General features: G+C 30.7%; 6 protein-coding genes and 1 long non-coding RNA gene across 14 annotated transcripts; 5 read left to right on the forward strand and 2 right to left on the reverse strand.

The window, feature by feature from the left end:
* Positions 1–534: 534 nt before the first annotated feature.
* LOC105435245 lies at positions 535–4,136 on the reverse strand. Of its 7 annotated transcripts, none has more exons than XR_969268.2 (5): positions 3,801–4,129; positions 3,321–3,381; positions 2,466–2,534; positions 2,298–2,371; positions 577–795 (listed from the first exon to the last, which is right to left on the reverse strand). It is a non-coding gene; the product is annotated as an uncharacterized LOC105435245 (long non-coding RNA). The 7 variants fall into 7 exon arrangements; XR_969267.2 differs by lacking the exon at positions 3,801–4,129 and adding an exon at positions 3,557–3,787; XR_004216086.1 differs by having other exon boundaries at positions 535–795; positions 2,466–3,726; positions 3,801–4,136.
* Positions 795–5,258, forward strand: LOC101215228 (glutathione S-transferase U8). Its single transcript, XM_004147865.3, has 2 exons — positions 795–1,197; positions 4,710–5,258. The coding sequence occupies exons 1-2, from the start codon at positions 871–873 to the stop codon at positions 5,055–5,057; spliced, it is 675 nt and encodes a 224-aa protein (XP_004147913.1). The 5' UTR covers positions 795–870; the 3' UTR covers positions 5,058–5,258.
* A 2,159-nt stretch (positions 5,259–7,417) lies between these two features.
* On the forward strand, positions 7,418–9,238 carry LOC101220227 (7-deoxyloganetic acid glucosyltransferase). The gene is made up of 2 exons (XM_004147885.3): positions 7,418–7,933; positions 8,020–9,238. The coding sequence occupies exons 1-2, from the start codon at positions 7,447–7,449 to the stop codon at positions 8,946–8,948; spliced, it is 1,416 nt and encodes a 471-aa protein (XP_004147933.2). The 5' UTR covers positions 7,418–7,446; the 3' UTR covers positions 8,949–9,238.
* A 2,093-nt stretch (positions 9,239–11,331) lies between these two features.
* On the forward strand, positions 11,332–12,535 carry LOC101214992 (probable glutathione S-transferase). Its single transcript, XM_004147864.3, has 2 exons — positions 11,332–11,741; positions 11,835–12,535. Exons 1-2 carry the CDS (start codon positions 11,418–11,420, stop codon positions 12,177–12,179), a joined length of 669 nt encoding a protein of 222 aa, XP_004147912.2. The 5' UTR covers positions 11,332–11,417; the 3' UTR covers positions 12,180–12,535.
* Positions 12,536–13,161: 626 nt separating this feature from the next.
* On the forward strand, positions 13,162–14,193 carry LOC105435246 (glutathione S-transferase U8). Its single transcript, XM_011655360.2, has 2 exons — positions 13,162–13,542; positions 13,681–14,193. Exons 1-2 carry the CDS (start codon positions 13,225–13,227, stop codon positions 14,020–14,022), a joined length of 660 nt encoding a protein of 219 aa, XP_011653662.1. The 5' UTR covers positions 13,162–13,224; the 3' UTR covers positions 14,023–14,193.
* Positions 14,194–14,391: 198 nt separating this feature from the next.
* Positions 14,392–15,387, reverse strand: LOC101214749 (17.6 kDa class I heat shock protein 3). Its single transcript, XM_004147863.3, has one exon. The coding sequence runs from the start codon at positions 14,977–14,979 to the stop codon at positions 14,548–14,550; it is 432 nt and encodes a 143-aa protein (XP_004147911.1). The 5' UTR covers positions 14,980–15,387; the 3' UTR covers positions 14,392–14,547.
* LOC101219988 (copper transporter 2) lies at positions 15,131–21,357 on the forward strand. Of its 2 annotated transcripts, XM_011655361.2 has the most exons (3): positions 15,249–15,366; positions 19,637–19,697; positions 20,504–21,357. In XM_011655361.2, the coding sequence occupies exon 3, from the start codon at positions 20,518–20,520 to the stop codon at positions 20,968–20,970; it is 453 nt and encodes a 150-aa protein (XP_011653663.1). In that variant the 5' UTR covers positions 15,249–15,366; positions 19,637–19,697; positions 20,504–20,517; the 3' UTR covers positions 20,971–21,357. The 2 variants fall into 2 exon arrangements, with proteins under 2 accessions (XP_031740552.1, XP_011653663.1); XM_031884692.1 differs by lacking the exon at positions 19,637–19,697 and having other exon boundaries at positions 15,131–15,366.
* The last annotated feature ends 822 nt before the right edge of the window (positions 21,358–22,179 follow it).

Consider the following 22,179-nt stretch of genomic DNA (forward strand, 5'->3'; position numbering starts at 1 on the left):
TTTTTATTATTTAAAAGTAATGTAAGTTAAAAGTTAAATTTGAAATGGATGTCTATTAAATATTAGTGGTGGAGAGAGATGACATCATTCAAATTAAAAGTACTAATTAATTTATTTCACATTAATAAAATTGTAGCTATTTATTAAGTTGGTTCATTTACTATTTAAAGGAGAGAGCCGAATTCCAAAGATGCCTCCTTAAAGTATATTGATGTTCCTCTCACACCTACCACTAGTATTCTTCATTAGAATTTAATTTACTTCTTAGTAGAGTATTATCTATAGTTGTTTTATTAGAAAAAATAAATAAAGAAAGAAAATGAAAACTTATTTTCACGTTACATTTTTTAGTTTGAATTTAATTTTGTTTGGTTTTTAGATTTTAAAATGTTAAATTCTTGTATTCCAAATTTGATGAAAAATACTTAGATAAATGTTGAGGCTTTTTAAAGATTGTTGAATCATAGTTCTACATGTTTTATTATACTTTTTAAAAAATATTTTAATTAATTTTTGTATATGTGGAAGAATGTGAAGCCTACATATTTGTGCATCCTTTATTATTGAGAAGAATAATTCAATAAGAGTTAGTTAATTCAATTAAAATAGAAAAATATTTTAAAGGGTAAAATTACTATAAAAGATTACAAATATAGGGACAATTTTGTGCATAATATTTAGTAAAAGAAAAAAGAAGAAGCTTAAAGTCTTGATCTGGCAAAGTGATTTGGACGCTCACGTAGCTGCTTACGGCACCGGTGATCTCCGCATCACGAAACTTTATCCTAACATTTCCTATAAATTAAAAGAAAAAGAAGTAAATAAACCACTCCAATCCTCTTCATTTAGTGAAAAAAAAGAGAGAGAAACATGGCCGGAGAAGATCAGGAAGTGCAGGTTTTTGGCTTCCGATCAGGTCCGTATAGTCTGAGAGTGGAATTGGCTCTCAAACTCAAAGGCGTCGTTTATGAACATATTGATGAAGATTTGGTGAACAAAAAGAGCGATTTGTTGGTGAAATACAACCCGATTTACAAGAAGGTTCCTGTTCTTGTTCATCATGGAAAACCCATTTCAGAGTCTCTTGTAATTCTTGAGTACATCGATGAAACTTGGACAGAAAATTATGCCATCTTGCCTCAAGATCCTTATCAAAGAGCTCTTGCCAGATTCTGGGCTAAGTATATTGATGATAAGGTACGCTATCAAAGTTGACCCCAAAATATTTTTCTCTTTTCTAACCATTTCTTTTATTTATTTGTTTGTTATTTTTTAAAAAGTTTGTAGTCAATTCTATAAATAAATAAGTTTTTGGGAATTATATATTTTCGTTTTTTTAGATTTCATTTAGTTTTACAAAATATAAGTGGAAAGTGGAAAGTCTTAGAAAATTTAGGTAATTGTCCGATCAAATTCTGCTGCAAATTTGTAGAAATATTTAATTGTTTTTATTTTCTTTTAATCCATCCGCCTATTTCTCTTATAAGAATCACACTCATATTAAAGCTAGAAAACATATATAACACATATATTACAACTTTGAACCCAATCAATTTATGTTTTTGAGTTTAGACAAAACACATATCACGTTTCTTCTAGAAGTAGCACTACGAAGGAAGGAAACTTTGTGATGTATCCAACTTCAACAATTTTGAAAATCAAGAGGAATACCTTCTTGGAGAAGATAAAAGATTGTGAATCAAAAATTGTCATCGAACACTTAATTTAAAGACTTGTTCGTGGATATTCAAATACTCATGAAGCAACCATTCATGAGATCTCACTACAAGAATTTTGACAATTTTCTAAGGTCAAAACTTTCGAAAAAACATTTAATAGTCTTTCGATATAAAAAACCTTTGAAATGTGTTGAAATAGATCCTATAGAAAAAACCTAAAATCTTTTTCGAAGGTTTACTAACCTTTGAAGATTAGTAATTCTCGAAGGTTTACTAACTTTTGAAGATTAATAGTTCTAGAAAGGTTTTACTAACCTTTGATAACGGTTAAATTATTCATCAAAAAATGTTTATTATCAAATGATTTTTTTCGAAGGTTTTCGTAACATAAGTTTTTCAACAAATGTATAAATGCTTCAAAAACTTAAAACTTATTTTCAAGATATAAACTTGAAACAAAACTTGCTTGAGAAGATGAGATTATCTTAGAAAAAATAACCAAACTTCAAAATAATGCTCTTTGACATTAGTTGTGAAAACCACAAATTCAACGAACACAACAGGATATAATTGACTTCATGGATATGAAAGAGAATCAAGATAGAGATAATGAAATACCGATAACAACAAGGCAATATCAAGTTTGAGGATCTATAAATGTAACAAACGAAATCTTGGATTCCCCTAGTTCCCTGCACCAACAAGAATAAAAATGAGTATTGAGTATTTGGTAGGGTATATATTTCTATTGACTAACAGATGGTATATATTTGGTAGGATGTTTACCATTTTTTTTTTCATTTTCACTTGCTCTTTGTCACTGCAAAAGAAGCTTACAATTTAAGAGAAAACAGGCTGAGAAAACAGTGGAGGTAAGAGAGATTAATGAAGATGAAGCAAGATTTGGTGTTAAATCACTACTACAAATTTAGAAAAAAACAAACAAAAATAAGAAACCATCAAAATGACACAGTTAGCAAGGAGATAAATATTCATACTACCAGCACAAGTTGGTCAATACTTCTCGTCATTGGTATTGCTTAAACAGATATAAAAATTTATACCAAAGTTTCATCATCAACTTGTCAGTTTGACTAAGAGTTAGTTCGGGATATAACTTCTAAAGGAAGTGCAAATGAAGTACTTCAGGAAAAGATCAAAACATTGGTTCGATTGTAGGTGGTCTTAACCTTTTCAAAATTACTTCTAGTATCTAACATAAAACATCTTGAGAAGTTACACAGTGTTTTTAATTAACTAAAACCCCTTTCTCATTATGCTTAAAGTCATTTGGTACACAGTCTGAGTGAGATTGATTTTGATCAGTTTCACATTGGCTCAACTGTGATGGCACATGGCATTGAGAAATGTGAAGTCTATACTATAAAACTCATGAAATTAGATCTAAAAGGACTTCTGGGAAAGCAAAATTTCATGCTTGGAATGTCTAAATTAGTTCTCTAAGGGCTCCAATACATCGCAGGGATTGGATCCACATTCCACTCAGTCTAAACAGAAGACTTAATCCAAAACAGAAACAAGTTCTAGTAGATTATAGCATCCAAATTTAAGAGATTCTTCCAAGATTTCTTCCAAACAAGGAACGAAAATAAACCCAGTTGCATATGTTAATGAACTAACCTTTCTTCTCCTCTTCAAAGTAAGTGTGATGTCCATCGTATACTCCATACTCAAAATCTTCCTACGAAACGAAACTCAAAATTATCAACATCTCCATCCCAAAATTAACTGACATCGAATCTAATTTAATTTAAATCAATGAATCCAAATAAACACATCGCAACTCATAACTTGAAAACCTAAAACACAACAATATCAGAGAGTTAATAGTCTGATCCTAAATCCACAAATCTTACCTGCAACTGCACAATAAGAAACTAAAAATTGCTCAACACATAAATGAGCTTATTAATCGAAACGAATCAAGAGGATTGCCAATCTAGCAAGTTTATTCACAAAAATTGGTTTAAATTTTGGAGTTCAACTTGCACATCAATCTTCTCCTGCAATCAACAGTCGTTACCACCTGTCTATATTACCAACCATTATGAGTTTATGATCAATCAAATGAGAAATCAAGTAGAAAATGAAATCAATTACCAGGTCGGGCGAGACTGACAACAGAGAAAGGAAAATGTATATTTTTTTTTCAAAGGTTACAAAAAGTAGATATTATCGAAAGTGTTGAAGAAACCTTGGATAAAATGTATATATTCTTCAAAGGATTTGATTGACTTTTGATAAAAAAAAAAATACATATTTTTCAAAGGTTTTTTCAAAATTTTAATAAATGTATATTTTTTTTTCTAAGGTTATTTATTATCCTCTTATAAATAGTAGATTATCAAATACATATTTTTCAAAGGTTTTTTCAAAACTTTAATAAATGTATATTTTTTTGGAAGGTTAGTAGATATTATCGAAGATTTTTTCAATAAAATGTTTAAAGGTTCTTTTTATTCTCTGGTAAAAACTATATATTTTTCAAAGATTTTTCCTAAACCTCTTATGAATTTATACTTTTTCAAAAGATTTTTATAGCCTATGATGAAAGAGGGTCGAAATAAGCCCACTTTCTTGTATTCTATTTATTCCAATACTATCTACAATAGAGGGGTAGTGCATTGACTCTTTTGCATTGATAACTTCTTTTAAACTTTTTTGAAAAATGGCTAAGTTCATAATTAAAGTTCATTCTCATTGTAAAATGGCGAGGATCATATATATGTAAGATATTCCAAAAATGCACCACCTAGAGATTCATGTCTCTAGAAAATTAAGAGTTATGTGGGATGATATCTGACATACTTCAACCTTGACAAACAAACTTCAATAATGCACTTAGAAACTCATGTATATCTAGAATATAAAGAATTCATGTGCATGTGTACCATAGCCGATATAATTAACTTAATTAATGTGTAACAAATTCAAACATTTGCTTATAAATCATCAAAATATGGGTATGAAACAAAGCCTAATAAAGAGTATGAGATTACCAAATTCCAGGTTGTGCCTGCAGCACAAAAAGTTGCAAGAAGCCAAGAAGACGAAAGAGAGAAGAGTATAGAAGACGCACAAGCGACACTTGAACCACTTGAGAAAGAACTTGAAAACAAGTCGTTCTTTGGAGGAGACAAAATTGGATTTGTTGACATTGTAGGCCTAGTTTTAGCTCGTTGGGTTCCTGCCACTGAAGAAGCCGTAGGCTTTGAGCTTTTATCAGCCCACAAGTTTCCAAATCTAACTAAATGGAGTCAAAATTTTGTGAACCACAGTGTTGCAAAGGAAGTTCTGCCTAAAAAAGATGTTCTTGTTGCCTTTTTGAAGAATGTTGTGTTTAGTACAAAAAACTAGGACGTGATGATGATGAATGGGAGTGAAGGGCAGTTGTGTTATGATCAGTTTGGATTTATCCTTTTGTTTTGTTTATTGTGCAACTTTTTTACGAGGGGAGGGACGTGAGTCGTTTTTTTCCCAAAATTGTTGTTATATCTAAATAAAAGTGTAATATTCGTTGAATGATTCTAATTTAATTAAACTTCAAACTTTTAACCATTTCTCCATTTTAAAAGTTTTCTTTTCAAATTTTGGCATCCACCCTAAACCCTTATCTAAATTTTTGCTTATCAAAAACACTAAAGTTATAAACTTAAAAACGTATATTTTAGTTCATTCATATAAAGATATTTTTTAAACTTATGACCAAAAACACATATTTTCAAAACTTAGAAATTAAATGATTAAATTTTTAATTTTATATCTAATAATATATTTACGTAAAAAGATCTATTAAAAAATGATGAATCAAATATAAAATTGAATTTATAAAAATGTAAAATTATTTGAGGGACCATTTGAATCAATTATTAAAAGCTCAAGACTAAAAAAAGTTTGTGTGTAAGCATGCATGTTCGTGTGTGTGCGCATTGGTGTTGTCAAAATAGGCAGTTTGTGTGTGTTCACGCCCCAAAATAGGTTAATAACTAAGTCCCACTTTGTAAACCTTTGGTCTCAAACGTTGAAAATTGAATCTATTTTCTTTTCATTTTTTAAACATAGTTTTAAATTTATAGTATTTTTTTAAAGTAATTTCAATATTAATTTCCTATTTTTTAACTTGCTTCTTTTTTAAATTAAGAAAAAAAATGTTTTTAAAAATCATTTTCATGGTAATTGGTAAATGTGTTTATCTTTCTAAAAGAAAAATAGTGGTTACAAATTGAAAGCTTTAAAATAGTTTTTACCCGTAGATACTTGGAGACTTTTAAATATGATTGTAGCAAGATGTGGTTGTTATAGTCTTAGACAATCTTAAATAATCAATGACAATATAATTAAAGTCATAGAAGAACTCATTTTTATTTAAATACACTTCAAAATTTATTTTAAATGTTTAAAACAACTTGTTTTTAAAATTAAACACTTATTTCGAATATATCCTAACACTAGAAATGATCGGTTATTTTAAAGGTTTATAAACAAAATAGAAGAAACTTAAATATTCTAAATACTAAAACAGATGAGAAGTGTTTATATTTAAATTTATAAATGGGAAGAAAAATACACTAAAATTTCTTAATTACATTGACTCGACAACATAATTATCATTTTATTGAATTAATAACTTTTTTTTTCGCTAATAAGTTTGTTTTCTTAATCCACAAACAAATCATAATACTTTCTATCGTACAACTCACTTCAACTCTACCATACAAAATATGGAAAGTTATTTTATATATTTATAAAAGAGTTTGACACGTGATAAACAATAGTTATATAATTTGAAATTTGAGAGGTACAAAAAGAGTAAGGACAAGTAGAATCTTTTGAAAGATTAGCAAAGTTTTGGTGTAGCCATTTCATAAGATTTATCTAAAAGTTTTGGTAATTCAAAAAATACAAAGTTTGATCATAAATAACATCTATGAGAATTGTTTGATTGAGGAATTTTAAAATGTGTAATTAGTTGGATCTTCCTTAATAATAACGATCAAAAAGGAAAATTGTAAGTCCAAAGTGAACTAGATTTTGTCCTCTCTCCATTGGCTGTCTCAATTGGAAAGATACTTGGAAAGAAATGAGAAGGGAAGGGTAAGTCCTCTTAAAACTAACCAATAAAATCCTATAGAAACTACAATGTATATATCCATTTTGTCCACACATTGGATTGGAAAAGCCGATTCAACTCCACAAACCCCCCCACCTTCTATTTTCAATTTTATAACAATTTATACTTTACTATATAACAACTTAATTAGTTTTAATACTTTAAAGTTTTTAGTTTTATATTTTTAATAAGATTTTTTCCAAAAATAAACCCATAAGTTAATTACATATACTCAATAATTTTACAATTAGTCTAACTATGATCTTAAAATAATAAAAATTGAGACTAAATTGTTATAAATTGAAAAGTAAAAAAACTAAATTGTTATAAATTGAAAAGTATTGTTAAAATATAGGGATGAAAAAGTGTTTTTAAATCCAATAATAATTGTTATTTAGACTATATGGGTTAGAACCCTTCTTCATCCATGTGTGTGTATGTATGTGTGTGTCATATATTTAGAAAATGCATGTGTATGTGCATTCACGTAATTTACTTAAAGTAAGACAACCCTTATCTTTCTATAGTCCTTTCATCTTTCAAGAAAATAATAATTATATAAACACGTTACAATCCTCCTTTAATCAAAATTTGAATTTGGTGTAGATTCATAATCCAGCCTTATCATAAGTTTTCATGGGCCTTTCTCCCACCGATCATGTCCTTCTCTTTCCCTTTCCGGCCAAAGGCCACATCAAGCCATTTTTCTGTCTCGCCCACCTCCTCTGTAACGCCGGTCTCCGAGTCACCTTCCTCAGCACCGAACACCACCACCAGAAACTCCACAATCTCACCCACCTTGCCGCCCAAATTCCCTCCCTTCATTTCCAATCTATTTCCGACGGCCTCTCCCTGGACCATCCCCGCAATCTTCTCGACGGCCAGCTCTTTAAATCCATGCCTCAAGTCACCAAACCCCTCTTCCGACAACTTCTCCTCTCCTACAAGGATGGAACATCCCCCATCACTTGTGTTATTACGGATCTCATTCTTCGTTTTCCAATGGATGTTGCTCAAGAATTGGATATCCCTGTTTTTTGTTTCTCTACTTTTAGTGCCCGTTTCCTGTTTCTTTACTTCTCCATTCCCAAGCTTCTTGAAGATGGACAGATTCCATACCCAGGTAACTTCCTTCATTCAATTTCTTGGATAAGAGATTTTTTAGAATTTATTGAGTTATATAACCCATTTCGCTTGCTCTGTTTTTAGAGGGAAATTCAAACCAAGTACTCCACGGCATTCCTGGCGCAGAAGGGCTATTAAGATGTAAGGATTTACCAGGATATTGGTCAGTTGAAGCTGTAGCCAACTACAACCCAATGAACTTCGTGAACCAAACAATAGCCACATCTAAATCTCATGGTCTAATTCTCAACACATTTGACGAACTCGAAGTTCCATTTATAACAAACCTTTCAAAGATATATAAGAAAGTTTACACAATTGGACCAATTCACTCTCTGTTAAAGAAGTCTGTCCAAACCCAATACGAATTTTGGAAAGAAGATCACAGCTGCTTAGCATGGCTCGACTCACAGCCCCCAAGATCGGTGATGTTCGTCAGCTTCGGAAGCATAGTCAAGCTAAAAAGCTCCCAATTGAAGGAGTTCTGGAACGGGTTAGTAGACAGCGGAAAGGCATTTTTGTTGGTGTTGAGATCAGATGCGTTAGTGGAAGAAACTGGGGAAGAAGATGAGAAACAGAAAGAATTGGTAATTAAAGAAATTATGGAAACAAAGGAAGAAGGAAGATGGGTTATTGTGAATTGGGCTCCACAAGAAAAGGTTTTGGAGCATAAAGCCATTGGTGGGTTCTTGACACATTCAGGATGGAACTCAACATTAGAGAGTGTTGCTGTTGGCGTTCCCATGGTGTCGTGGCCGCAGATTGGAGACCAACCCAGTAACGCTACATGGCTCAGTAAGGTATGGAAAATTGGAGTTGAAATGGAGGATTCGTACGATCGGTCTACGGTTGAGAGTAAGGTTAGGAGCATAATGGAACATGAAGATAAGAAAATGGAGAATGCGATTGTGGAGTTGGCAAAACGAGTAGATGATAGAGTTAGTAAAGAGGGGACGTCCTATCAAAATTTACAACGTTTGATTGAAGATATTGAAGGATTCAAACTAAATTAAGATCATAACCCAATAACTATGGAGAAAAAGAATAAATGAGAACTTTATTGTTGAATTTCTTATGTGTAGTTGAGAGAGTCAGCTGCAAACATACGAGTGCAACTTAGATATGAATTTAACTGTATTGCTTAAAAAAGAAAAGAAAAAACGTCAAATATCATTTTCATTTTGGTTTCTTTTTTGGATTTTGTTTCATTTGATGTGTTTTAGATGTTCAATTGTAGTTAATAAGTCTCTAGGGATTGTTCGAGGTTCGAATGTAAATAGAAATACTAAAAAGCTAAAATGCATTAAATTGTGTGAGGAATCAAGGCTAAACAAAAATTAGATTATGAATCATGAAAATGATAAAAAAAAAAAGAGAGTTAAGTTGAAAATTATGATAACATCCTAAATTTAATATTACAAATGAGTCTAAAACTATCCATCTAAATATGAATTTTGAACTTTATTATTTACAACATCATTCTATTATGGACTCCGAAAAGCCCTGCATTAGTTTATTGTTGATTTTTTTGTAATAAAATTTAAGGTTCATTGGAGCGTTGAAATGTAATAAAAATGATTGAGAATCATACAAGTGTTGGAAAGCGTGAATGATCATAGAATGAAATTGAGATCGTGAAGCATAAAAACGATGAGAGATAGTTGGATTGAAAATTGTCGAAACATAATGAGTTTGGGTAATTATAATGTACAATAATTTTTGAAATAATAATTAAGTATATAGCGATATTTAAAAATTATAAATAATAGCAAAGTCTACTAGTGATAGACTAATATTTGCAAGGAAAATTGCAATTGATGACCATTATAGGAATAATAATTAAAGATGTAGCAATATTTTAAAAAAATTGCAAATATAGCAAAACTATCACTCATAGACTTTGTATGATTTATCAGTGATAGACCAATATTTGCAACATGATCTATCGGTGATAGACTTATATTATTGATAGAATTTGACAAATTTTTCTATATTTGTAAATTTTTAAAAATGTTGCTATATACTTAATTATTTTGAATCTAATTGCTAAATTTGCAACTATCTCTATTTGCAACATAGTCTATAAGTGATAGACTTCTATCAGACCTTGATAGATTTTGTTATATTTGCAATTTTTTATAAAAATGTTGTTATATTGCAAATATTTTTAATTTAATTGTTATATTTGCAACTATCTCTATTTTGTAATGTTAGGATAAAGTTTCGTGATACGGATATCACCCGTGTCGCAACTATGTTAGCGTCCAAATCACTTTGCCAAACGAAGAGTTTAACCTTTTTTTTTTCCTTTTACTAAATATTATGCACAAAATTGTCCGCAAATTTGTAACCTTTTATAGTAATTTTACCCTTTAAAATATTTTTCTATTTTAATTCAATATCTAATTTAATTGAATTAACTAACTATTATTAAATTATTTTTCTCAAACTAATTTCTTTCAAAGAAATTTACATAAACTCAAGAAAATGAGAGTATTTATATTCTATAATGAAAGTATTTATATTCTATAACAACAAAAAAAGAACAGACTACATATTTAAATAGTGTCTTTCTTACCTTGAAAGTCTAATTGCTTTTGCTTAATAAATTTTTGAGAACACGAACTTTAATATCATATTAATTACCGATTCGTCCAAAAACTGAAGTCAATAAGTGAAATAAAATTAATAATATATCATCTAAAATATATGACAAACATGGGTAAATACACAACCCTCTCTTATCCAAAAAAATGTTTGGACGTATCTCATATTACACTTATGCTGACCTTATGCAATCTATCTCGTTGCATAATAAAAGAAAAAAAAAGAAGTAACATGTGAGAAAAAGAACTTTAATTGTTATCCTTTTACTAGGTAAAAATGAAAGTTGTGTAGAGAAGGTTGCAATTGATCTTATAGGTTGAATTATGAGTGTGTAATAAATCTTTCGAGTTTTTTTTCGGTACAAAATGCTCAAACATTGTAGAGATTTTATACGACTAAAAACTGAATTACATAATTGCCTCGTCCTTTTTCAACTTTCAATTAACACATCTATTAATAAATTCTTAACCTTTTTTTTCTTTTTAGATACCATTCAAACATTAAATTTTAAATACAGGTTTTTCCTTTCCAACAACGAAAATGTTTTCAACTTTGTTGAATCCATCTTTTTTTTATTATTGTTTTTCTCGATAATGCTTAACAAATAAATTCAACCTTATTTGTTTAAGAATATTTGAAAAGTATTACATAATGCCTTACGACAACATGCAACCATCCACCTCAAGAAAATTGAGACTAAACAACTCACTCTCTTACACGAATTCAAACACACTTTTCCCTTCTCTTCCTACCCATTTCCTAATTCCTCTATATAAATACTTCCTCTCATATTCCAAATTATTCACAATAAAGACTCAGCTTTTGTATTATCATTCTTGTTATTAAAAACAATCAGACAGAGATTAGCAATATCTATGGCGATGGCGGAAGAAGTGGAATTGTTTGGTGGATGGATGAGTCCATTTAGCCGGAGAGTGGAGTTGGGTTTGAAACTCAAAGGCATTGATTATAAATATCATGAAGAAGATTTGAAGAACAAAAGTGATTTCCTTTTGACTTACAACCCAATTTACAAGAAAGTCCCTGTTTTTCTTCACAACGGAAACCCCATCTCAGAGTCACTTATAATTCTTGAGTACATCGATCAAGTTTGGAACTCACTTTATCCTTTCTTTCCTCAACAAAATCCCTACGAAACAGCTCAAGCAAGATTCTGGGCTAATTATATAGATGACAAGGTATGTAAGTAAATTTGTTTATTTTATTGATCACTGCTTACTTTAACGGTATCAATGTGTTCATAATATATATAATTTCAATTCATGATATAGGTTTTGGCTGCTACACTGAAGGCTGCAAAAAGCAGCAAAAGAGAAGAGAGAGAGAAGGGTTTGGAAGAAACCGAGGAGACATTAAAACCACTTGAGAAAGAGCTTCAAAACAAGAAGTTCTTTGGAGGAAATAAAATTGGAATTGTGGACATTGTTGGAACTGTAATTGCATATTGGATCCCAGCCATTGAAGAAGCTTTTGGATTTGAGCTGTTAACAACAAAAAAGTTTCCAAAGTTAACCAAATGGAGTGAAGAGATTGTAAACAACAGTGTGGTGAAGCAGGTTTTGCCCCCAAAATCTAACCTTGTGGCCTACTTGCAAACTGTTTTAACAACCAAATAGAAGATTGGTTGCTTTCTTTTGTATCTTCAATAGACCACCTGGCTTATGTAGTAAAATAAATCTCTAACCCTTTTGGTAAGGTTGAGAATGTACTCTTACTGAATGTTTTACTCCTTAGGAACTAAAGGAATCAAAATATTTAAAAACAATGTTTAATAGTAATGAACTTGTCGAGAAGAATTATTTGAAGTTAATTAGAGGAAAAGTGTAAGGTCAGCTACTTTTGTTAGCTTGAATTTTAATCACAGTGGTCAGCTACTTTTGTTAGCTTGAATTTTAATCACAGTGGTCAGCTACTTTTGTTAGCTTGAATTTTAATCACAGTGGTCAGCTACTTTTGTTAGCTTGAATTTTAATCACAGTGGTCAGGTACTTTTGTTAGCTTGAATTTTAATCACAGTGGTCAGCTACTTTTGTTAGCTTGAATTTTAATCACAGTAGTTGTTGTTGTGAGTTAAAATGCTTAAAAAAATCACAGCAATCCTTCAAGCATGATGCCACTTTTGTTGGGTAGAACTGTCTTTTTAATATATCTTGAGTCATACTCATATGTCCTTTATGCAAACTACCAAATCACCATTAAAAAATTTGTAAGTGTCAAAATTTTCTCTTTTTTAATTCAATTTTTTCTTAGTTTTCTTAATCATTTTCACTTTATTTTTTAAAAAAATAATAACAAAAATGACATTTTTTTAATAAAAACAAAATGCATTTATCTTTATGTATTTCAGTCACATGAAAAAAATAAAGAAAAAGAAAAAAGAGTTTTAGCATCACTTACATACATGAAAACAAATATTTCATAAAAAAAAATTCAGGTAGCAAAATTTAATTAGTTCAATTTATTAGAGATTGAGAAAATGGAAAACTAACAAATAAATGGCATACGCAGCAGCTTACGACACCCTTAGCCTCCGCCCCAAGAAATCCAAGCAAACAAAGCTTGACCTTTCTTACCTTTTCTTCCTCTATTTATATTAATCTAAATTAATCCACACACCGTCTTCTCATTCAAACAGGGTCTCAATCTCAGTCAATCTTAAATATGGCAGAACAAGTTCAAGTCTTGGGTTTTTGGGAAAGTGCTTTTAGTCGCAGAGTGGAGCTAGCTCTCAAACTCAAAGGCGTAGAATACCAATACTTTGAAGAAGATTTGCCCCATAACAAGAGTGATTTGCTTCTCAAATACAACCCTATTCACAAGAAGGTCCCTGTTCTGCTCCACCATGGTCGACCCATTGCTGAGTCTCTTGTGATTCTGGAATACATTGATGATATCTGGAAAGAAAATTATCCCATCTTGCCCCAACATCCCCACCAAAGAGCTCTTGCCAGATTCTGGGCTAAGTATATCGATGACAAGGTATGCAGAAGTTGTTAAATTTAGCGTAACTCATCAAAGTGGGGTTTATTTTTCACGTAAAGCCTCCCTTCCCTTCTTCATTATTATATCGAATGTATTGTATTTCAACTACTACGTTCTTATTCTATTCAAAATTAGGTCGTGGGTGCAGTAGTGAAGGCTGCTGGAAGCAGAGGAGAAGATAGAGAGAAGGCTATAGAAGAGGCAAGGGAAGCATTAGAAGCACTTGAGAAAGAGATTGAAAAAAACAATGAACTGTTTGGAGGAGATGATATTGGGTTTGTGGACATTGTTGGGACTGTGATTGCTGGTTGGGTTCCTGCCATTGAAGAATGTTTTGAGTTTCAGCTGCTTACAACTGATAACTTCCCTAACTTGATCAAATGGAGTGATCAGCTTGTTCAGCATTCCATTGTCAACCAGATTCTCCCTCCTAAAAATGAGATTGTTGCCTTTATGAAAGCTAATTGGAAATTTTGAAAACTGAGGAGGACTTAACCAATTTGGTATTGATATTTCATTGGAATGTTTAAATAAGTTCGAAGAATATTAATCAAAATGTCTGTCTGATGATGATGTTGCTGGTGGACATATCATTTCTGATAATATATCATTAAAATAAAAAGGAACTTATTTAGATTGTCGTTAGAAGTAGTAGCGTAGGTTTTGAATTCAGGAGAAATTTTATTTGTTTGATCAACTTTGAATCAGTGTGAATTGAAGAGTGATTCTACACCCGTTTAAAAAAAAAGTACCAATAAGAAACAGAATGACGGAGACATTGATACGCCCATTGCAGAGTTACCCAACGAGTAGGTATATCGTAATTTAAATAGATAGGATAGGAAATGAACAAAAGTAGTAGTAAATTAGAGATATTAAATCAACATTGACACTTCATATTAAGACATTGGTTAACGAAATTTGATCACATATTTATTCAACTCAACTCCATTCATTACACACGAACCAAACAAACAACACCCATCAGTTATCGAATTCACTTCAACCCGCGATTTCAATCGATTTGGTCGCCGGCTTCTTCTCCGGCACTTTCGGAATAGTAACCGTCAGAACCCCATTCTCCATCGCAGCCTTCACCTCATCCACTTTAGCATTCTGCGGCAGCCTGAATTTCCTCGTGAACTTCCCTTTCCCCCTCTCAACACGGTGCCACTTTTCATTCTTCTCCTCCTTCTCAACCGCCCTCTCGCCACTGATCTGAAGTATGCCGCCATCCTCCACCTCCACTTTCACCTCCTCCTTCTTTAGCCCCGGCAGATCGGCCTTGAAAATGTGAGCCTCTGGCGTCTCCTTCCAATCGACCTGTGTGTTGGCGAATGACGACACTTCGCCGGCGCCGGTCTGTGCCCAGATGTCGGACAAGAAGGGGTCGAAGACGCTCCTGGTGCCAAACAGACTTGGAATCAGAGACATTTTGGGTTGGTTTTGATTGATGGGCAGAGTATGGATTGATGCGCGCTTTGTGTTCGATGAAATGTGTGAGAGATTGTGGGATGCGCTGTATGTGTTTGATGAAATGTCTGAAATGAGTAATTTGATTGAAACCTTTGTGTTGGTGTGGGACTTAAAGGGGATGGTGGAGTTTTATAGAGGAAGAAATGGATTGGTGATGAGGAGTTTCGGGGATGTTCTACTGGTTTCTGTAATGGGTAATTGCTGGCATTGTTGATCTTCATTCTTCCACAAACTTCTTCTACCTTCTTGTTCTACATCTGCGTGGACAACGGCGGTGTGTTATTTTGTATTCAATGATTCGGTTGTTAGTAACGGAACGGACGGAGCATCATCGAGGAGCTTCTGGTGAGTTCTACTTCCTGCCTTTCTATTGAATATCCCTAATTTTGGAATATTTGCCTATATAACTCTTATATTTAATTCAAAATAAGCATATTTTTTAAAATAAATTAAAATATTTATAAATTATATTAAAATTTTGAATTCAATTATTATTTATTTTTTGGTCGATATCTATTCTAAATAAAATTTAAAATTTTGATGAATGTTATCGTAAATATTGATCTAAACTCTATTCTTGATAAATTTTATTATATTTATAGTTTTTATAATAGTTGATTACTATTTCTAAAATTGTTAAACTGGAGTTTTGGACCCTTACATTGTTATTGGTTTGTTTCATTTACTGAACTAAATTCACAAAGGCTCCTTGGATATGTAGCAAAATAAGACTAAAGTATTAAGAATATAGCAAAACTTAAAATTAATTATAAATATAGTAAAATTTATGTTCGATTAATGGAAAATGTCTAAAAAATTTATCAAAGACATCAAAATATGTTTGAGACCCGAAATTCCCCATCTTTGAAACTGCTTTTACAAAAATTTGTCATTAATAAACTCTTTTTTTAAACTAATTACAAATATAATAAAATTTATCTTCAGATTTTTAGTCCATATAAAATATACAAAAGAAAATTTATCGAATGGATGAAAATTTCAATTTTTGAAGTTCATCGTTGATAGATCTAATAACGGTCTATCAATGATAGACTCATTTTATAGAAATCTATCATTGATACCATGCTATCATCATCCATAATTTTGAACAAATAGGATTCTATCAAAAAATATATATCAATTTATCACAGATAGCAAACTATTGTTGATATTACCTCTATCACCATATTTTTGTATCACGGAACGATTAGTGATAGCACATTATCAATTATATACTTTTATAAGTGGTAAAATTTTATCAACAATAAAAGTACGTCATTGAAAATATATTAGTGTGGTTCATGATTTTTTTTAAAATTTTCTATAAAAGATAAAAAAAAAAAAAAAGTGATTAATAATGGTTCTAACATATAAGTGATACACTTTTATCATCGATAAACTTCTATTGATGATAAAAAAATATGCATATCCTTGAAAATTTGTTTAGTTTTGAATAATTAGTAGAAATTGATCGTTGATGCTTCTATGAATAATAAAATTTTATAATCGATAAATTTCTATTAATGATAGAATATCATAAAAAAAATATTTAAAGTGATTGTCTATTTTAAATATTTTTTTTGTATCGTTTATTAGAGTCGATATAGATGATGTGTTTCTATCACTAATAGACTCGAAGAAAGTTGAATTTATTTTCAGGAAAAGTAAAAAAAAGAAAAACAATTAAGAGAAATTGGTAAAAGTAGCATAAAAATTGTTTTGATCGGTCCATTCCAAGTGTGATCAACCATTGAGATTTTTCTAAAACATTAAAATTTTAAAATTTTCAACTTATCGATTGTTTTGGTTTTACTATACATCTGGATAGACTTTAGAGTGAGATTTCTACCCTGGGTAAACTCTTTAGAGCTAGATTTTTACCCTTTCTCAAATTTTTCCCAAATCTTTTTTTTTTAATAAATTATTCAAATCTTAACTGATTGTTTTATATTTTAAAAAAGTATGGATCTCGGTTCATCCTGTAGAAATTCTCCCAAAAACACCGAATAATTTGTGGGCAATCCCTAAGAAGATCCAAAAACTTGTTTCTTGTTCTTGAGCGAGGCAGAGCAAATAAGTCCAGATGATTTAACGGCCATTAATGGCGGAAATCGATCACTGGAACAAGGCGTGGCAAAATTGATGGTTCCAAAATTTCCATGTCCAATCCATGGCTGGGTAGAAATTAGAGAAAAATAATCGTGGACGGGTTTTAGGTCGAGGAAGAGAAGAATGGGGAAAAAGAAAAATGGTAAGTTACAAAAAATAATTGGAGAAATTGGGAAAAGTAGCAAACAAAGTTTGAAAAGATTTGAAAAATGATAGAATCTCGTTTTAATATTTATCTAAATCGAGATGCACTAAGAAAATCCAAAGCAACAGATAAGTTGAAATTTTTTAATATTTTAGGAAATCTTGATGGTTGATCTCGATTAATAAATAGTTATATTGAGTTTTTAAAAAATGTGCTGCTTTTAAAAACAAAATCCAAAAGTATGCTATTTTTACCAATTTTTCATATAGTTGATAAGTGTCTACCGGTGGTAGAAGAAAATTGAATATATTTTCATGAATAAAACATGTATAGTTTGATTGATTTTTTTGTCTTCTTTAATTAGAGTCTTAACAAATAAATTCGTATCAACTTGAATAAAGTTGAATTTATGTTCATAAAAAAGTAAGAACTTGCATAGTTTCTGATGCTATTTTACTTATGTCATTGATTAGTCTATTAGTAATATACTTGAAGAACCCTAAATTTATTTTCAGGAAGAATTAGAAAATGTATAGTTTTATTGTTTTGTTTTTTGTTTTAGTCTGTAGATGATATGTTTGTAGGTACTTGAAGAAAATTGAATTTATTTTCATGAAAAAGTAAGAAAATACATCGATGTTTTTGAGGTTGGTTCGGTTATTAGCGATAGAGTAGAAAAATGTTAAATACATTTTCATGAAAAGTGAGAAAATGTGTAGTTTATTTTTTTTCCTTTTCCTTTTTTTACTCTTGTTTATAGCTTATCGATGATGAGTTTCGATTAGTGATAGACTTGAAGAAAGTTGATTTTTTTTTTATGAAAAATAAGAAAATATATAGTTTCAATTATGTTCTTGTTGTGTATTTAATAGTCTATGTTTCAGTTTCTTTCATTGGTAGCGGGAAGAAAGTTGGATTTATATTTTCATAAAAAGCACGTACTTCATTGTTTCTTTGTTTGATAGATTTCCATCATTGATTGACATAAAAAATGTTAAATTTTCATATAAAAAGTAAGAATAATATGTATATGGTTGTTTTTATTTTAGTATATTTGTTAATAAGAATAATGTACATACATTTCTATGTTTCTACCATCAACATACTTACAAAAATGAATTGAATTTATTTTCATGAAAAATAAGTAAAAAGTATAGTTTCGTTATATTATTGTTTTTCTAGTGTTATTGTTGATTTAAGTATGTTGATGATATGTTTCATAGACTTGAAGAAATATAGTTTCGTTGTTGATTATTTTGTCTGGATGAGAGTCTAACCATCTTAAGTTTTTATCACCAAATAAACTTAAAAGAAAATTTTAATTTATTTTTCAAGAAAATATATAAATTTCTATTGGTAGTGTTTTTAGGATCTTTTTTTAAAATAATGTAAAATTTGAAAGATATTTCAAAAATAGGTTGTTGCAAAACTATTTTTAAAAATAGGTGATTTGAAATGAAGTCGTGTACGGGGTACACCACTTCCATGAAGTGAACCCCACCACTACACTTACCCCGTACACGACTTCACCTCAAGTCACCTATTTTTAAAAATAGTTTTGCAACAACCTATTTTTGAAATATCTTTCAAATTTTACATTATTTTTTAAAAAAATCCGTGTTTTTATTTTTTATTTTCCATAAAAACACTCCTATTGTTGGTAATGTTTTGCATAATTAAGTGTAAAAATATTTGTATGAACAAGTGATGGAATTTGGCATGGATGAATTCGTTTTAACCATAAATCAAAGAAAATGTAAAACTAGAATGGAAATCAATGGAATTTCACTAATTAGAAGGTTATGGTTACATGAAGTCTAAAATCATAGGTTTGGTTCCACGTGGTAGATTGTTGTTGCTTTAGTTAAAATTCCATTAGCTTGATAACCTTCCAATATTCTCTAGGATAGAACCAAACAAATTATTTGTCGAGAAACCCAAACTCTTAATTTCGTTATTTCATCATTCCTTACAAAAATCTATATGTTTCTATCATGGATAGAATTTAAAATTTTACTATAGTTTGTAAATATTTTAATTTATTTTGTTATTTTTAAACATAATTGAGAAAAAAGAATGCATTATAGTATTATCAAAGGTTTATGATGATACCAAGTTTATATATTATTTGTCTATACATATATAAAATAATATATCTTTTTTTAACTTTAAATTGAAAGTTGGATATTAATAAAATGTGTTAAAATTCTGCAAATAAATAAAATTTAAAAGCATATATATCAAAATAAAAGTTTTAAAAAATATAGTGATTAGAATGATGTAAATCTAAAAATATAAAATATAATTTAAGTGATGTCTTTAGAAAAAATCAAAGGATGAAAGAACTTTGTCTTTTCATAGAAAGATGGTGAGGAACATGGACTTCATGATAGCTCAACCAAGAAGGAAGGCCGAGCACAAGGTGAGCTTCTACCTCATCTCATTCCGGATCGTCTCTTCTCTTCCCCTAAATTATTACAAATGACTTGTGTGCATCAACAATTCCATTGCAATGGTTGGTTGAGATGGAATTCCAATTTATGAGATTCTCTGGACTTATGCTAAAATCCATGGGTGAAGTTGACATCTGAATTAAAGAAATCAAAGAGATTACTGATAGTTGGCATATTACTTTCGTTTTCTCATGTGTGGGAGGGAAAGTGGTCCATAATTTCCCTTTGGTTTTTTTGGCTTCTTCTTCAACCTGAATGAAGTTCCCTTTCTCATGACTTCATTGTTTTATTAATTAAAATGAACCATCAATTTGGTTGCTGTACTGTAGAACAGAGAAACAAGCTTGTAACTTTCTCTAATAATATGTAAGATTATAAAGTAAATAGAAAGTCAATACACATGTAATTAAAAACAAAACAAAACAAAACAAAAAAGAGAGAGAGATTAGTGTGATTTAAAGAGCCATAAAGTAGCTGAGTTTGTAAATGAAAAGCACAAGGTTCTGTTTTATATATAATATATTCTCCTTCAGTTTCATAACTTGCTACTGAAGAAAGTTGAGAACCAAACAAACACTAAAAACAAACACCATTGATCTTTGGCGGACAACCTAATGACTTATTCTTTAGTTAATTACATCATTAATTATTAAACTGCTGCTAATTAATCATATCAAGTTTGGGTTAGCCTTGTTTTTTTTATCTCCATTGTTAAATACACGTAACAAGCAGCCAAATCCCAGATCATTATTCCTTCTCCTTCTCTCTTCCTCAGGTTAAAGTTTAGACATGGACTCTATGCCCAATATGTCTCCTCCGAATGGCAACACCAGCATGAACAACTCAACTGGTGATTCTCCAATCATGTCAACGAAGATGATGAATATGCAGATGAGCTTCTACTGGGGGAAAGATGCTGTGATTCTATTTCCAAGGTGGCCTAAAGAGAGCCTTGGCCTATACATATTAGCCTTCTTCTTCATCTTCCTGCTGGCCTTTGCTGTCGAGTTCTTGAGCCACACGCCGCCAAACAAGCTCGGTAAGAGCCCCCTTGCTAGCGCTTCCGTACAGGCGTTCGTGTATGCTTTCAGGACAGGGTTGGCTTATCTAGTCATGTTGGCTGTTATGTCTTTCAACATTGGGATCTTTATAGCGGCTGTGGCAGGCCACACTCTCGGATTTTTTGTAGTCAAACTTCGTGTTCTTACTGCTGCAAAGAGGACTGATTCTAATGAAGTTTGATTGCAGATCGAGCTCTCTTTTTTTCCAATCTTTTGGATACTTTTGAACTGCTTGTTTTTCATTTCCTTGATGGTGATTGTAATGAGAAAAGCTTTCTTATTACCAATATCTTCGCCCGAGAAGATGGGGTTTTGTTGAGTGTTTGGTTTCCTTATGTGTATGTGTTAATCGTAAGTTTGTAAATGAAATGTGCTCAAAAGCGAAGGGGCTTATGAGGTTAACAATATTTAAAAGAGATAACAAGGGGAAAATAAATTAAAGGGTAAGACAGGGTTGGAGTTTATAAAATCGATGTGTTTGTATTTAAGCATATATACATTTGATTCCATCACTCCATGTATGGTTGGAAAAAAAATCGAATGAAATCTTGATAGCATTAAATGTTAATTGAGTTAAAGTTGTTGCTGATAATTTTAAGTTTTTTCAGTCTAGAGTTGATTGATATAAAAATCTAATTTTGATCTATGTAATTAAAAAAAAATAGTTCCAATTTGATTACTGATTTTTTAAATTTAATATTTCTAACCCTAAATTTTCATGAAGAAAATTCTTTATATATTAAAGAATTGCATCACATTTTAAATTAAAAAAGAGATTGGTTTTTCTAATATCGTGTAATTTTACTGTGTGAACCTTTTAAACATATTCTTAAAAAGACGAAAACTTAAATAACACATCTTAATACTTAAAAGATCAAATACACATGTTCTTAAAAACTCAATAACTAAAAGTATAATTTTAAAAACCTAGTGACCAAACATGTTCTCAAGAACTTAAGGGACTAATAAAGTAAAAGATTGTTAATAGATAATTCCTCTTGAAGAAATTACTAATGGTAGTAGTTAAATCACTCATAAAATCATGGGTCGAATGTTGCATACTACAACATGAAAATTTGGTTAGCTTTGCAATATATTATTGATATTGATCTGAAAATTCATAATTGATTATATTATTTCTTTACAACTCGGCGTAGAGCACAACTTGCAACTTGATTGGGAACAGGTTTAGGCATCTCTACCATTTCTCACTTTGGATGAGATGCAAAAATTGAAGAGGCAGAGTCTATATATAGCGACAACACCAAGAAAAGATACCAAAGGATAGAAAGGAAAGGGGAGAATAGAAGCAAGTGGCCAAGGAAAGTGATGAGGGTTTTCAATTTTGTTTGCATTCACAAAGTGATATTGCAAAGATTCACTTTAAAAT

This window comes from Cucumis sativus, chromosome 4 (assembly GCF_000004075.3).
Source record: "Cucumis sativus cultivar 9930 chromosome 4, Cucumber_9930_V3, whole genome shotgun sequence".
NCBI lineage: Eukaryota > Viridiplantae > Streptophyta > Magnoliopsida > Cucurbitales > Cucurbitaceae > Cucumis > Cucumis sativus.

Excerpts from the sequence above, each read along its gene's own strand:
- LOC101215228 (XM_004147865.3), top strand. The coding sequence starts at position 871 with ATGGCCGGAGAAGATCAGGAAGTGCAGGTTTTTGGCTTCCGATCAGGT. Across the intron at positions 1,198-4,709 it reads CTAAGTATATTGATGATAAG|GTTGTGCCTGCAGCACAAAA; the intron begins GTACGCTATCAA and ends ACCAAATTCCAG.
- LOC101220227 (XM_004147885.3), top strand. The coding sequence starts at position 7,447 with ATGGGCCTTTCTCCCACCGATCATGTCCTTCTCTTTCCCTTTCCGGCC. Across the intron at positions 7,934-8,019 it reads TGGACAGATTCCATACCCAG|AGGGAAATTCAAACCAAGTA; the intron begins GTAACTTCCTTC and ends CTCTGTTTTTAG.
- LOC101214992 (XM_004147864.3), top strand. The coding sequence starts at position 11,418 with ATGGCGATGGCGGAAGAAGTGGAATTGTTTGGTGGATGGATGAGTCCA. Across the intron at positions 11,742-11,834 it reads CTAATTATATAGATGACAAG|GTTTTGGCTGCTACACTGAA; the intron begins GTATGTAAGTAA and ends TTCATGATATAG.
- LOC105435246 (XM_011655360.2), top strand. The coding sequence starts at position 13,225 with ATGGCAGAACAAGTTCAAGTCTTGGGTTTTTGGGAAAGTGCTTTTAGT. Across the intron at positions 13,543-13,680 it reads CTAAGTATATCGATGACAAG|GTCGTGGGTGCAGTAGTGAA; the intron begins GTATGCAGAAGT and ends ATTCAAAATTAG.
- LOC101214749 (XM_004147863.3), bottom strand. The coding sequence starts at position 14,979 with ATGTCTCTGATTCCAAGTCTGTTTGGCACCAGGAGCGTCTTCGACCCC.
- LOC101219988 (XM_031884692.1), top strand. The coding sequence starts at position 20,518 with ATGGACTCTATGCCCAATATGTCTCCTCCGAATGGCAACACCAGCATG.